Genomic DNA, 15,621 nt, shown 5'->3' on the forward strand with positions numbered 1-15,621 from the left:
GTACATTTTTCAAATATTTTATTTTATTTTTTGTCTGAAATTACAGCAATATATTCATAAATACCTAATTACTACATTCAACAAATAATATATTACATTACAATTAATTCAAACAAGTACATTTTAAAATCAGAGTTTCACAGCATCTAGAGTCTAGACGTCCTCCATAGAGTCAGGGGGCTATTGCGTGTGCATGGTAGAGTAAGGAGGCTCTGGGGAAAGGCCTAGGGTCCTCCCGCTCATTGGCTGCTTAACTCAGTGGTAGCGCTTGCTGTCTGATTGACAGGTGGTGCTCCTATTGTAGCTCTGCTCTGGTCTGTAAACATGCTTCCGCCTCCCTAACTGGGTGTTCCTCTGAAAGCTCACCAGGAGTGGAACAAAGAGGGATGTAGGGACCAGACCTGCAGCCACCCTCCCCTCCCTGTCATCTCACATCCACAGCATCAGACTGGAGTTCAAACAGAACCCCTTTAGGACTACATACTCAAAGCCTTGTCAAGTCTGACTGAGCACTACAATACCCACGCTGCATTGCGATCTATGCTGCCGGAGGTCCTCTTGTAAGGCTAAACGTTTTATTTTACAAAACTACCGGCCAGACACTCCCACAGAAGGAAGGTAGGGGAATAGAGAGACTGGGGAACAGGGGTACTGAGGCACAGGAGACAGCTATGGCCAGCAGCAAGGTGGACTGATGTAGGCATGAAAACACACACTATAGATGCACAGTGCAGAGCAGGACAATGATTCATATACTTGGCAAAAGAGAACCTTTCATTGACTTTGGATTTGAGGGCCCTCAAGTGGAGAAAAAAATCGTCCATTATCCAATTGTTGGCAAGGGCTTTGACATTTATAATAAGTGGGATCAATTTAGTAATATAACAAGTTTTGAAGTGGGTTGGCCATTTAAATTCAGGGAGTTAGCTTAATTACTCTATTTTGAGGTTTAAAAAAAGCCTCATGATATTTTGTGAGAGGGAGGGCTACTTTTTGGCACTGTTTCCTTTTATGGCAAACACAAAGGAGAAGAATCTCACAAGATCTCCCTCGGTGCATTGTCACATGGTACTGTCTGCATTGTTTCCTCTCTCTGGGTTTAGTGATGATATGAATGTCTCATTATAATGGGTGTTGTGTCCCTTGTTCTTAATGATAAGGCCCAGAGAGATGGGTCTAGTTATCAGACAACAGTTTTACTAAGGGCTCATCCCTTGACTAGGGCTGAATAGGAATATATATATATATATATATGAATGAGAGAGAGAGAGAGAGAGAGAGAGAGAGAGAGAAAGAGAGAGAGAGAGAGAGAGAGAGAGAGAAATAAAGGATGACATTGTAACTGTAGCTGTCACTCACTATTTCCCATGGGTAACTACTCACACAGGGAGAGTGGTAAAACACGCTGTTCCTGACAGGAGGGGTTCTGTGTGGGGCTGGTGTTCTGACGGAGTGCATGGATCTGGGAGGCCTGTGGGGCCTGGAGTCAGTGAGCCTTACGGGGCCTGGAGGCCAGGGGAGGGAGGGCTGTGGCTGGAGCTCAGGCTGCTGCCACGGCAGCACACATGGCTGGGTCAAAGGGGAAGAGGAGAAGAGGAGCATGTTCTCTCTCTCCTTTTCTCCTTCAATCTACACCTCTGAACAGGGCAGTCCTGACCAGCAGCAGAACAAACACTAAAAGCAAAGCTTTCTGTTTCACCCAAAAAAGCATGAACATATAAAAAAATGGCAGGCTTATTTTCTTCTTAAAAGAACAATGATTAAAGTAATAAAAACATACAAAATTATTTTTCGTCATAATAGTATTTACAATACAAGGCTGAAGCACCTTTTAAATTCTTATTCTCATCTCGAAATAAAACATTTCCTTTATTCATGCCAAAATGTGCATTTTGTAAGTTCTTCCCTAATTTGAACAGTTCTTTGTCGTAACACAGTACCACCAGGTAGTTCTTCAGGTCTTTCTCTTTAAGTGCATTTCAAGTTTGAAAGCTGGCCTGACCTGCCACCAGGAGAGATGCTGGGAGGTTCAGTCCTGTCCGATTGGCCAGAGGTAGGGGCATTGGATTGGTGGTAGATGGCGCTCTGTCACGTGACCACACCCATTCCAGGGCAGGATTGTCCGTGTGGGCGTGGCTGTGAGGGGAGCCTAGGATGGGTCTGGGACAGCAATGTAAGAGAGTAACTGGTGCCTGCTGAAGAGAATGGTGTGAGTGTGTGCCTCTTTGTATGTTTGTGTGTGTGTTGACCATACCGTCCTAGAGCTTTGCCCCATGTGTGACGTGCCCGTTGCACCCTCTGACCCCAGGGTCAGCACAGACCACTGGCTGGTGGCACCATCCCTGGCAGGCTGGCAGCAGCCCCAGTCAGTGCTTCACTGCTTGGCCCTGCTGCCCCATCCATCTATCAATTAATCCTTTATCCCTCTCTCCTGTGGAGCTGTCCATCCCTCTCTCCTGTGGAGCTGTCCATCCCTCTCTCCTGTGGAGCTGTCCATCCCTCTCTCCTGTGGAGCTGTCCATCCCTCTCTCCTGTGGAGCTGTCCATCCCTCTCTCCTGTGGAGCTGTCCATCCCTCTCTCCTGTGGAGCTGTCCATCCGGGTCCAGATCCAGGCTAGGTCATAAAAATAAACTCTGTTTGGGCGGGGAGGGAGGGGGCCAGGCCTGGGGGTCAGTGGAGCTGTCACCTGGGGGGGTAACCCTTGTAGTGCCCTCCCCTGGCCCAGTGGGGCTGCGGCAGCGTCAGACACTTCCTGAAGTGCTCCAACTCGGCCTGTAACTTCTCCCTCTCCACCGCCAGCTTCTGTCTCTGAGACATCAACTCCTATAAAGAGAGAAGAAGGGAGAGAGAGAGAGAGAGAGAGAGAGAGAGAGAGAGAGAGAGAGAGAGAGAGAGCGAGAGAGAGAGAGAGCGAGAGAGAGAAGTATAGGGAGGAGGAGTAGAGTCAATAAAACCACATTAACAAAATGTAACTACTGCATAAAGAGAAAGTAACAAAAACGCACACACAGACAGACACACGCACACACACACACACACACTTACTTAGAATTCTGTGGCATTATTTAATATTATTGTACAGTATGAAGACTACAATTGAACATAGCTGATTAAAATAGAAAGAATATTTTCTCCAAACGATTTAAAGGAAGCTCAGTGATGATAGATGTAGCAGACAGGGTCTTACCCCCATGCTGTGGGAGAGCTGTTCTGCTGTCAGGCTCAGGTTGTAGTGCTGGTTCTCCAGTCTCCGACACTGGCTCTGCAGCACCTGGCGCTCCACACCTTGCTCTGGAAGAGGGAGGGAGGACAGGGGAAGGCAGGGGAAGAGAAGGAGGGGAGTGGAGAAAGAGGAGGAGAGGATGGAGGCAGAGGAGGAGAGGGAGAGTGGAAGGAGAAGATAATAACAATGAGCCTGAGGGATGTGACCTGGGTTCTCATTAGCATCCACGCTAACACTCCCTGCCTGTCTGTCTCCCCATGTACCAATAACCAGAGAACAGCACACAGCTAGAGCTACAACAGACCATACTGCCACAGGCAAGCAGCATACAGCACACAACTCACTACACAACTCATTACAGATAGTGTGTGTATGTATGTTTGACTGTTTACATCCTATTTGTTGGACCAACAGAGAGTAGTAGAAAAGGATAAATACTACCCTCTAGTGTTGGGAATACGCTACAACTACTCTTAACCAAAGTCATAAATGTTAATTGGTCTCCAGATTTCAACCATACATGAATCATTCCAAAACCAAGGACAATAGACATTAAAGGTCCAATGCAGCCATTTTTATCTCAATATCAAATAATTTCTGGGTAACAATTAAGTACCTTATTGTGATTGTTTTCAATTAAAATGGTCAACAACAAAAAATATTAGTGCTCTATATAATATTAGTGCTCTAAGTGGGAAGGGGAAAACTGAAAACTATATTTTATTGGCAGAGAGGTTTGGAACTCTCTTTCTTATTGGTCTATTAACTAAATCCCTGCCTGGTGATGACACCAGGCAGGACAAAACTTCACCCCACTAAAACAGCCCCCCAAAAAATAATAATAACAATAATATATTTAATTTTTTTAAATTACAGGCTGAAATGACGTTTTGACTGCACTGGGCCTTTAAATAAACAGACAAGTGACTGACTGCTTACCTTCAATGTATTCCTGATAGGCTTCAAAGATCGCTTCAATCCCCTGCCACCTGGGTACTGGGGCCTCCTCTTCCTCCTCTTCCTCCTCTTCTTCTGAGTCCTCTGGTGCAGACTGCTCCTCCCTCACTCCTGGGGGCTCTCGGTGGGGGTGCGGGGGACAGTGCTGCCCATTGGGCTGGGGGTGCGGGTGTGACTGCGGGTGTTGGATTGAGTGTGCGTGCGGGTGTGTGTGAGGGTGTGTGTGTGGCGGGGGCGGCCGGCTGGGGGCGCTCTGCAGCTCTGGAATGTTGTAGTGCACTGAGGAGTCCTGGAGGTGAGAGGGCGCTGAGATCACTGTGGCTCCACCTAGAGAGAGAGAGAGAGAGAGAGAGAGAGAGAGAGAGGGAGAATATAGAGAGAGGGATATATTTTTTTAAATTAAACAAAAAAATTGTCAAAGACCCCAGCCACCCTAGTCATAGACTGTTCTCTCTACTACCGCATGGCAAGCGGTACTGGAGCGCCAAGTCTAGGACAAAAAGGCTTCTCAACAGTTTTTAACCCCAACCCATAAGACTGCTGAACAGTTAGACAAAAGGCTATTTGCATTTACCCCTCCTTTTTTTACGCTGCTGCTACTCACTGTATATTGTTTATTATCTATGCCTAGTCACTTTACCCCTACCTACATGTACATACAGTATTACCTCGACTAACCTGTACATTCACTCAGTAGCGGTAACCCCTGTATATACCCTCATTATTGATACTTCATTGCGTTACTTTAGTTTATTTAGTAAATATTTTCTTAACTCTTATTTTTGTTAAAACTGCATTTTTGGTTGAGGGCTTGAAAGTAAGAATGTCACGATAAGGTTGTATTCTGCGCATCTGACAAATGCAATTCGATTTGATCTGTAGATTCACAGTACAAGCTGATCCTAGATCTGTGCCTGAGGATAACTTCTACCTGGAGTATGAAGGAGAGCTGCTGTGGTACCTTTGTGCTTCTGCAGGGCCTTCTGTGTGGACTGGAGGACGGACTCGTGGAACTGCTGGGAAAACTCTTCAGCAGTAAAGCTCTCCCAGGGCTTGGTCCGGCCGTTCAGGCTGGGGGGAGCATCTTTAGGCTGCACGGGGGGGCGCAGGCTATTCAGCAGGCTGGATGACGAGCTCCTCTTGGAGGGGGGGCCCTCAGGGAGCCCACGGGTCTTTTCCGAGTAGGGGAGCGGAGGAGGGGGGTCCTTTGGTCTCAGTGCGTCAGAGGAGGAGGGGGGTTTAGGCTGCCCCAGGAGTCCGCCGGGGGAGGAGGGACTGACACTGAATGGCTCATCTGATTCGCTGGAAAGCGCTGAGGCAGGATCTGTCGGGACAGGCGTATGTTACTGTCAATGAACTGAGACGCATTGAGACACATTCCCACCCAGATTCATATAAATATACTGTATCAAGACATCAGCAGGCAATCAGTCATTTGAACCCCAACCCATAACATTACTGCTGTAACATTACTACAGAGATGTCTCTCACACACCTGTCTGCTAGATTAACCACAAACAGCAGGGAAGGAATGAGGAAGGGTGTGTGTTTGTGTGTGTGTGTGTGTGTTTGTGTTTGTGCATGCGCGCACACGCGCGTGCGCTTACCTGAGTTCTGTGCTGGGGGGGTCTTACATAGGGGGTGACGGGCATGTCTGATGGTATCCAAGGTTACGCTCTTCTGTTTAATAGCCTGAAGCAACTCTACCACTGTCTCATTATCTGGCAGAGAGAGAGAGAGATAGAGGGAGAGAGAGAAAGAGAGATAGAGATAGATTTAGAGAGAGAGAGAGAGAGAGAGAGAGAGAGAGAGAGAGGGAGAGAGAGAAAGAGAGATAGATTTAGAGAGAGAGAGAGAGAGAGAGAGAGAGAGAGAGGGAGAGAGAGAAGGGAGAGAGAGAAAGAGAGAGAGAGAGAGAGAGAGAGAGAGAGAAAGAGAGAGAGAGAGAGAGAGAGAGAGAGAGAGAGGGAGGGAGAGGGAGAGGGAGAGAGGGAGAGAGAGAAAGAGACAGAGAGAGAGAGAGGGGAGAGAGAGAAAGAGAGATAGATTTAGAGAGAGAGAGAGAGAGGGAGAGAGAAGGGAGAGAGAGAAAGAGAGAGACAGAGAGAGAGAGAGAGAGAGAAAGAAGGAGAGAGAGAAAGAGATAGAGATAGGTTTAGAGAGAGAGAGGGAGAGAGAGAAGGGAGAGAGAGGGGGAGAGAGAGAAGGGAGTGAGAGAAAGAGAAAGAGAGAGAGAGAGAGAGAGAGAGAAAGATAGAGAAAGAGAGATATATTTAGAGAGAGAGAGAGGGAGAGAGAAAGGAGAGAGAGAAGGGAGAGAGGGAGAAAGAGAGCATTAACATCTCACCCCCATCTCTTTAATCCTTGCACCTCTGCTGTGAGAGTGTGTGTGTGTGTGTGTGTGTGGGAGGCTGCACGCTGCCATCTGCAGGCAGCATGTGGTAAATCCACAGGATTAGCGTGGGCTCACCATAAACCTGCCGCTGCCACTCCCCGCTTCGCCACAGCAGTGTGTGTGTATATTTGTGTGTTTGTATCTGTTTCTCCTCACAGAAAGTCCAGCTGTCACACTGAAGAGGGAGGCAGAGTAATGTGTAATGCATGCTAGCAGCAGTGTGTTTAATATATAACGTATAATTAAGCAATAAGGCACAAGGGTTGTGGTATATGGCCAATATACCAAGGCTAAGAGCTGTTCTTAGGCACAACACATCTAAACTGGTTACCAACGTAATTAGAACAGTCAAAACAAATGGTCTTACCCATGGTATACGGTTTGGTATACAACGGCTTTCAGCCAATCAAGAATCAGGGCTCGAACCACCCAGTTTATAATGTAAAATACAGATAGTGAAATGTCAGGTGTCTGTCACACTGTGTACATGTCTCCAGAGCACAGTGGCATGATAACCATGTTCATGACAGCTTTAGGGGGTTAGTTGCTCTGTGCAGTGAGGTTGGATGGTGAGTAGGGGTTAGGGTGTAGTGTTTAGGATGTAGGGTACATACCTCTCCTCTGCTGTACAGAGACATGGGACAGGCTGAACATGGTGAGGAAGCGTTTCTTGTCTTCCAGTTGGGGGGCTCTGTCCATCTCCTCTGGGGTGAAGTGGGTGCTGAGGGGGGCCGGGGGAGGAGGGGTGCGTTTGGACAGAACAGCCGGGGGCGAGGGGCTCCGCTCCCTCAGCATCCTCCTCCTCTTCCTCCTCTTCTGCTGCACCAGGTGGTCACGTCGTGACACCGTGGTCAGACCAAAAACACACAGGAAGTCCACTTTCTACATGGGGAGAGGAACGCATTATAAAGCCAAGAGATAACAGTGTGTATAGAGTGTGTGTGCAGGATAAAACCGTACCTCTGTGGAGTCGTCCAGTTTGAGAGGGGGCTGCCCTGCTACCCTCCTGAGGTGGGCCCTGACCTCCTCCTCATCACTCTCATCATACGAGTCATCCAGCTCATAGTAGTAACCTGGAATGACCAGAGACAGTTAGTACTGACTTACATACAACTTACAACTTCAGTACATACTACCACTACACAACCACAACCTACAACTTCAGTACATACTACCACCACACAAACACAACTAACAACTTCAGTACATACTACCACTACACAACCACAACCTACAACTTCAGTACATACTACCACTACACAACCACAACCTACAACTTCAGTACATACTACCACTACACAACCACAACTAACAACTTCAGTACATACTACCACTACACAACCACAACTAACAACTTCAGTACATACTACCACTACACAACCACAACCTACAACTTCAGTACATACTACCACCACACAACCACAACTAACAACTTCAGTACATACTACCACTACACAACCACAACCTACAACTTCAGTACATACTACCACTACACAACCACAACCTACAACTTCAGTACATACTACCACCACACAACCACAACCTACAACTTCAGTACATACTACCACCACACAACCACAACTAACAACTTCAGTACATACTACCACTACACAACCACAACTAACAACTTCAGTACATACTACCACTACACAACCACAACCTACAACTTCAGTACATACTACCACTACACAACCACAACTAACAACTTCAGTACATACTACCACTACACAACCACAACCTACAACTTCAGTACATACTACCACTACACAACCACAACCTACAACTTCAGTACATACTACCACCACACAACCACAACCTACAACTTCAGTACATACTACCACCACACAACCACAACTAACAACTTCAGTACATACTACCACCACACAAACACAACCTACAACTTCAGTACATACTACCACCACACAACCACAACTAACAACTTCAGTACATACTACCACCACACAACCACAACCTACAACTTCAGTACATACTACCACCACACAACCACAACCTACAACTTCAGTACATACTACCACCACACAACCACAACCTACAACTTCAGTACATACTACCACCACACAAACACAACCTACAACTTCAGTACATACTACCACCACACAACCACAACCTACAACTTCAGTACATACTACCACCACACAAACACAACCTACAACTTCAGTACATACTACCACCACACAACCACAACTAACAACTTCAGTACATACTACCACCACACAACCACAACCTACAACTTCAGTACATACTACCACCACACAACCACAACTAACAACTTCAGTACATACTACCACCACACAAACACAACCTACAACTTCAGTACATACTACCACCACACAAACACAACCTACAACTTCAGTACATACTACCACTACACAACCACAACCTACAACTTCAGTACATACTACCACCACACAACCACAACCTACAACTTCAGTACATACTACCACTACACAAACGCAACCTACAACTTCAGTACATACTACCACTACACAAACACAACCTACAACTTCAGTACATACTACCACCACACAACCACAACCTACAACTTCAGTACATACTACCACTACACAACCACAACCTACAACTTCAGTACATACTACCACCACACAACCACAACCTACAACTTCAGTACATACTACCACCACACAACCACAACCTACAACTTCAGTACATACTACCACCACACAACCACAACCTACAACTTCAGTACATACTACCACTACACAACCACAACCTACAACTTCAGTACATACTACCACTACACAACCACAACTAACAACTTCAGTACATACTACCACTACACAAACCGAATCTTAACACTTTTTTAGCCTGGAATGCATTTTCAACATAACACAAAAACTAAACATCGAAACAAAATCAACTAAACTCTAAAAACACAAGCCTGAAACAATGGGTTTAGCAGCAGTAGGGTATCTCTCACCTTTTTCCCTGGCCTCTCTCCTCCTCCTCTCCTCCAGGTCCAGTTTACTGACAGGCCTACGGTGCTGCTGCAGAAACTCATCATACATTAGGCCAGACTCGGGCCCCATTCCTTGGCCCAGACTGTGTCCCTGGGCCTGGCTTTGTCTCCCCATTCCTGGGGGCCCCTGGAGGCTCTTCAGGGCCCCGCTGCTCTTCATCCCTCCCCCCAGCTCTCCGTACTGGCTGGGCAGGGACAGCGAGGCCCTCTGCTGGCTGAAGAAGGTCTGGGTGGATTTCTCCAGCTCTGCCAGGAAGGTGCTGGGCTCAGGCAGCCCCGGGGGGCCTCGGAGTGGGGGGTGGTACTTCTCCAGGCCCCCGTCCCGGTCCCTGCCCCTCCGGAGCCCATCCTCCAGTTTGGGAGGCAAGCGGCTGAGGTCGTAGTGGCCCAAGCCCGGTGGGTCGTGGTGGGTGGTGCGTCGTGAGTCCGAGGCGGTATCGATGAGGGCGGCGGGGTTCCACAGGGTGGTGGGAGGAGGGGGGTGGAGGTGGTCGCGGGACTGGAGGGGTTTGGGGGAGATGAGAGGAGGAGGGGCGCCCAGGTGGGGGTGGATGTCGCGGCCACCCGGCTCGTGGTGATTTGGTATGGACCTGTGGGAGGGAGAGAGAGGGGGAGAGAGAGAGAGAGAGAGAGAGAGAGAGCGAGAGAGAGAGAGAGACTGTAATGAGCACTGTGTTGTGTCACAATGAGCCATGATACACACACATTCCTCAATAATTCACACACCTAAACTCCACACATACATCTTCTCCCAGATACACACACATTCCGCTGTGATTCACAAACCTAAACTCCCCACATACATCTTCTCCCAAATACACACACATTCCTCTGTAATTCACACACCTAAACTCCACAGATACACATTCTCCCAGATACACACACCTATAGGTAGGCACCTCCCTCCCTCTGTTCTCTCTCTTTTCCTCTCTGTGATGGTCTTATCAGGTCCAGGCAGAGTAGCCCGGAGTATAGTGGAGAGGAAAGGAGAGGAGGATGTGGTCAGAGTACACAGGCCTCTGCTCTACACCTCGACAGCCAGCCTGGGTTGCTTTGATCTACCACTGCCTTTCAACACACACGGTTCACACAGAGGAATACTGACAGACGGACAAACATGACAGGATGAAACAGACACAGATTCAACTGACAGACAGACAGACTCAGGATGAGGGAGAGAAAACAACTATCAGACAGATAACAAAAACAGAGACAGAGATTGGCAGATGGAAGTACACAGACGGAGGGACAGAACTGTCCAGAACCTCTCAATACCAAACCTGGCACTCTACCTCCTAATCTGACTCTACATGCCTCCAGCGATATGGACTCTCTCTGAGTGTGGGTGTGTGTATCTGCAATCTGCAGGCCCTGGGTTGTAAAGAACCCAGCACACCGTATCAAGGTGATTATATAGCAGGATTACAGATAGGAACAGTGTGTCTACCAGACCTGTATTAACCCCACCCATGAAACCTGACCTACCTACTAAAACACATGGCAGGGCCAGCAACACACACACACACACACACACACACACAGAGGGAGAACAGGGGGCTTAAGCTGTACAAGGTGGAGAAGATTAGGCAAGAATTCACCTTTTTATATTTTAGCTGCCCCCCTCACTGCCTGAATGATAATGTAAATATCCTCCTGATGAGCCAATAACCATCAGGCATTAGGACCCCAACTAACTGACATCACTACCCCAGAAGCCTTAGAGCCTACTGTGTGTGTGTGTGTGTGTGTGTGTGTGTGTGTGTGTGTGTGTGTGTGTGAGTGAGTGAGTGAGTGAGTGTGTGTGTGTGAGTGTGTGTGAGTGTGTGATGGGGCTGTCAGGTGTTAGGAGATAGGAATCGAGAGGATGATTCATGTGACTGCCTTTATCTTCCCCTACATCCTCTTGCCTAACAGACTTGTGAAGGCTGCCATACAGCAGCATGGCACTGCACCGTACGCAGCTAGAAACTGTCCCCATCAGGAAGGCAGTGACACGATCACAGCCAGCACACATCACAGAGACAGAGAGAGAGGGAGAGAGAGAGGGAGGGAGGGAGGGAGAGAAAGAGAGAGCGAGAGAGAGAGGGAGAGAAAGAGAGAGCGAGAGAGAGAGGGAGAGAAAGAGAGAAAGAGAGAAAGAGAGAGAGAGAGAGAGAGAGAGAGAGAGAAAGAGAGAAAGAGAGAAAGAGAGAAAGAGAGAAAGAGAGAGAGAGAGAGAGAGAGAGAGAGAGAGAGAGAGAGAGAGAGAGAGAGAGAGAGAGAGAGAGAAAGAGGGAGAGCAACTCAGATTCTACCATATCTCACAGCTCCTGCAAACTGCACCAGTGAAGTGAGTAGAAGAACTACATCTGGAGAACTAGAGAGTACAAATCCCTCTCTATTAGAGTGTATAGGGTATTTGAAAGCAAATTACGGACTCTTCTTTAAATCTGCGTATTCCTTCAAAGCTCAGTTGTCCTGAGTCTGCACAACATTGCCAGGACCTAGGATCAAGGGAGACACTCAAGTGTTTTAGTACTATATCTCTTGACACATTGATGAAAATATTCATGGCCTCTAAACCTTCAAGCTGCATACTGGACCCTATTCCAACTAAACTACTGAAAGAGCTGTTTCCTGTGCTTGGCCCTCCTATGTTGAACATAATAAACGTCTCTCTATCCACCGGATGTGTACCAAACTCACTAAAAGTGGCAGTAATAAAGCCTCTCTTGAAAAAGCCAAACATTGACCCAGAAAATATAAAAAACTATCGGCCGATATCGAATCTCCCATTCCTGTTGAAAATGTTGAAAAAGCTGTTGCGCAGCAACTCAGTGCCTTCCTGAAGACAAACAACGAAATGCTTCAGTCTGGTTTTAGACCCCATCATAGCACCGAGACTGCACTTGTGAAGGTGGTAAATTACATTTTAATGGCCCCAGACTGAGCTCTGTATCTGTCCTCGTGCTCCTAGACCTTAGTGCTGCTTTTGATACCATCGATCACCACATTCTTTTGGAGAGATTGGAAACCCAAATTGGTCTACATGGACAAGTTCTGGCCTGGTTTAGATCTTATCTGTCGGAAAGATATCAGTTTGTCTCGGTGGATGGTTTGTCCTCTGACAAACCTTTGACAAATCAACAATTTCGGTGTTCTTCAAGGCTCCATTTTAGGACCACTATTGTTTTCACTATATATTTTACCTCTTGGTGATGTCATTCGGAAACATAATGTTAACTTTCACTGCCATGCGGATGTCACACAGCCGTACATTTCGATGAAACATGGTGAAGCCACAAAATTGCCCCTCCCTGGAAGCCTGTGTTTCAGACATAAGGAAGTGGATGGCGGCAAATGTTCTACTTTTAAACTCGGACAAAACAGAGATGCTTGTTCTAGGTCCCAAGAAACAAAGAGTTCTTCTGTTGAATCTGACAATTAATCTTGGTGGTTGTACAGTCGTCTCAAATAAAACTGTGAAGGACCTCGGCGTTACTCTGGACCCTGATCTCTCTTTTGATGAACATATCAAGACTGTTTCAAGGACAGCTTTTTTCCATCTACGTAACATTGCAAAAATCAGAAACTTTCGGTCCAAAAATGATGCAGAAAAATTCATCTGTGCTTTTGTTACTTCTAGGTTAGACTACTGCAGTGCTCTACTTTCCGGCTACCCGGATAAAACACTAAATAAACTTCAGTTAGTGCCAAATACGGCTGCTAGAATCTTGACTAGAATAAAAATATTTGATCATATTACACCAGTGCTAGCCTCTCTACACTGGTTTCCTGTGTAGGGCTTGCTCCTACCTATCTCTCTGATTTGGTCCTGCCGTACATACCTACACGTACGCTACGGTCACAAGACGCATTCCTCCATACTGTCCCTAGAATTTCTAAGCAAACAGCTGGAGGCAGGGCTTTCTCCTATAGAGCTCCATTTCTATGGAATGGTCTGCCTATCCAAGTGCGAGACACAGACTCGGTCTCAACTTTTAAGTCTTTATTGAAGACTCATCTCTTCAGTAGGTCCCACGATTGAGTGTAGTCTGGCCCAGGAGTGTGAAGGTGAACGGAAAGGCACTGGAGCAACGAACCGCCCTTGCTGTCTCCGCCTGGCCGGTCTCCCTCTCTCCACCGGGATTCTCTGCCTCTAACCCTGCCTCTCTGCCGCTAACCCTGCCTCTAACAGGGGCTGAGTCACTGGCTTACTGGTGCTCTTCAATGCCGTCCCTAGAAGGGGTGCGTCGCTTGAGTGGATTGAGTCACTGACATGATCTTCCTGTCTGGGTTGCCCCCCCGCCCCCCTGTGTTGTGTCGTGGCGGAGACCTTTGTGGGCTATACTCGGGCCTTGTCTCAGGGTAATAGGTTGGTGGTTGAAGATATCCCATAGTGGTGTGGGGGCTGTGCTTTGGCAAAGTGGGTGGGATATATCCTGCCTGTTTGGCCCTGTCCGGGGGTATCATCGGATGGGGCCACAGTGTCTCCCGACCCCCCCTGTCTCAGCCTCCAGTATTTATGCTGCAGTAGTTTATGTGTCAGGGAGTTAGGGTCAGTCTGTTATATCTGGAGTACTTCTCCTGTCTTATCTGGTGTCCTGTGTGAATTTAAGTATGCTCTCTCTAATTCTCTCTCTGTCTCTTTTTTTTTCTTTCTTTCTTTCTCTCTTTCTCTCTCTCTCTCTCTCGGAGGACCTGAGCCCTAGGACCATGCCTCAGGACTACCTGACCTGATGACTCCTTGCTGTCCCCAGTCCATCAGGTCATGCTGCTGCTCCAGTTTCAACTGTTCTGCTTGCGGCTATGGAACACTGACCTGTTCACTGGACGTGCTACCTTGTCCCAGACCTTCTGTTTTGGACTCTCTCTCTACCGCACCTGCTGTCTCTAACTCTGAATGATCGGCTATGAAATCCAACTAACATTTACTCCTGAGGTGCTGACCTGTTGCACCCTCCACAACCACTGTGATTATTATTTTTTGACGCTGCTGGTCATCTATGAACATTTGAACATCTTGGCCATGTTCTGTTATAATCTCCACCCGGCACAGCCAGAAGAGGACTGGCCACCCTTCATATGCTGGTTCCTCTGTAGGTTTCTTCCTAGGTCCTGGCCTTTCTAGGGAGTTTTACCTAGCCACCGTGCTTCTACACCTGCATTGCTTGCTGTTTGGGGTTTTAGGCTGGGTTTCTGTACAGCACTTTGTGACATCAGCTGATGTAAGAAGGGCTTCATAAATACATTTGATTGATTGAATTTGATTGATTTGTATGTATGTGTGTGTGTGTGTCTAACCTGTGTGTGTCGGAGCGTAGCTCTCCTCCCTCCCCAGGTCGTCCCAAGTCCAGGTGTTGCTCTAAGACCTGCTGTCTGAACTCTGACACCTGGTACTGACGATCCTCCTTCTCCTGGCGAAGCATCCGTTGCCGCGCCAACCAGCGCTCTTCCTCATTGGTCCGCTGGAGCATCATGGCGGCGGTGAGACCCGCCCCCACGCCGCCGGGCCCCAGGTAGAGGCCATGGGCAGAGACCAGGCCGGAAACGCCGTGATGTGATTGGCTCAGGGAGGAGTGGAGGCCTGGTGGCATTGGCTTAGGAGCTTGGAGGGCGGGCTCTTTGGTTTTGTCTGAGAAGAAGGGGAAAATGTGTTTTTATCCTGATTATTGAAGACCCATATCAGTGTGATGTGAACTGTTTTTATTGAGGTGACATGGGTCATGTCAAATATTTTCAGTGGTACAATATAAAGTTAGGCAGGACTGTGCTTGAGAGGTTTGAAGGACGGTGGGGCGGTGTTGTGTCGTACCTGGCCGGTTGGGGGTGAGTCTCTCAGGCTTGGTTCTGTCCTCCTGTCCTCTCATGGCATGGAGCTCAGCCAGGTAGTGACTCTCCATCGCCTTGGACTGTAGCTCCTTCTCTCTCATCACTCTCTCCTTCTGCCTCTCCTTCTGCCTCTCCATCTCCCTCTCTCTCTCTCGCTCCTTCTCTCTCTCCCGCTCCCTCTCCCGCTCACGCTCTCTCTCCCGCTCCAGCTCCTTCTCTCTTTCTCGCTCCCTCTC

General features: G+C 47.8%; 1 protein-coding gene across 1 annotated transcript in view; it reads right to left on the reverse strand.

Annotated features, from left to right (window-relative positions):
- Nucleotides 1–16: 16 nt before the first annotated feature.
- LOC139411526 (genetic suppressor element 1-like) overlaps nt 17–15,621 on the reverse strand; it is a 452,683-nt gene continuing 437,078 nt past the window's right edge. The window contains exons 8-17 of the mRNA XM_071157992.1: nt 15,369–15,621; nt 14,858–15,188; nt 9,536–10,164; nt 7,537–7,649; nt 7,191–7,458; nt 5,789–5,902; nt 5,143–5,505; nt 4,164–4,508; nt 3,189–3,292; nt 17–2,824 (exon numbers count right to left, since the gene is read on the reverse strand). The exon at nt 15,369–15,621 is cut by the window's right edge and continues 115 nt beyond it. Coding sequence (XP_071014093.1) covers nt 2,684–2,824; nt 3,189–3,292; nt 4,164–4,508; nt 5,143–5,505; nt 5,789–5,902; nt 7,191–7,458; nt 7,537–7,649; nt 9,536–10,164; nt 14,858–15,188; nt 15,369–15,621 — 2,661 coding nt within the window. The 3' untranslated portion in view covers nt 17–2,683. The remainder of the gene's footprint in view (nt 2,825–3,188; nt 3,293–4,163; nt 4,509–5,142; nt 5,506–5,788; nt 5,903–7,190; nt 7,459–7,536; nt 7,650–9,535; nt 10,165–14,857; nt 15,189–15,368) is intronic.

Source organism: Oncorhynchus clarkii, chromosome 6 (genome assembly GCF_045791955.1).
Source record: "Oncorhynchus clarkii lewisi isolate Uvic-CL-2024 chromosome 6, UVic_Ocla_1.0, whole genome shotgun sequence".
NCBI lineage: Eukaryota > Metazoa > Chordata > Actinopteri > Salmoniformes > Salmonidae > Oncorhynchus > Oncorhynchus clarkii.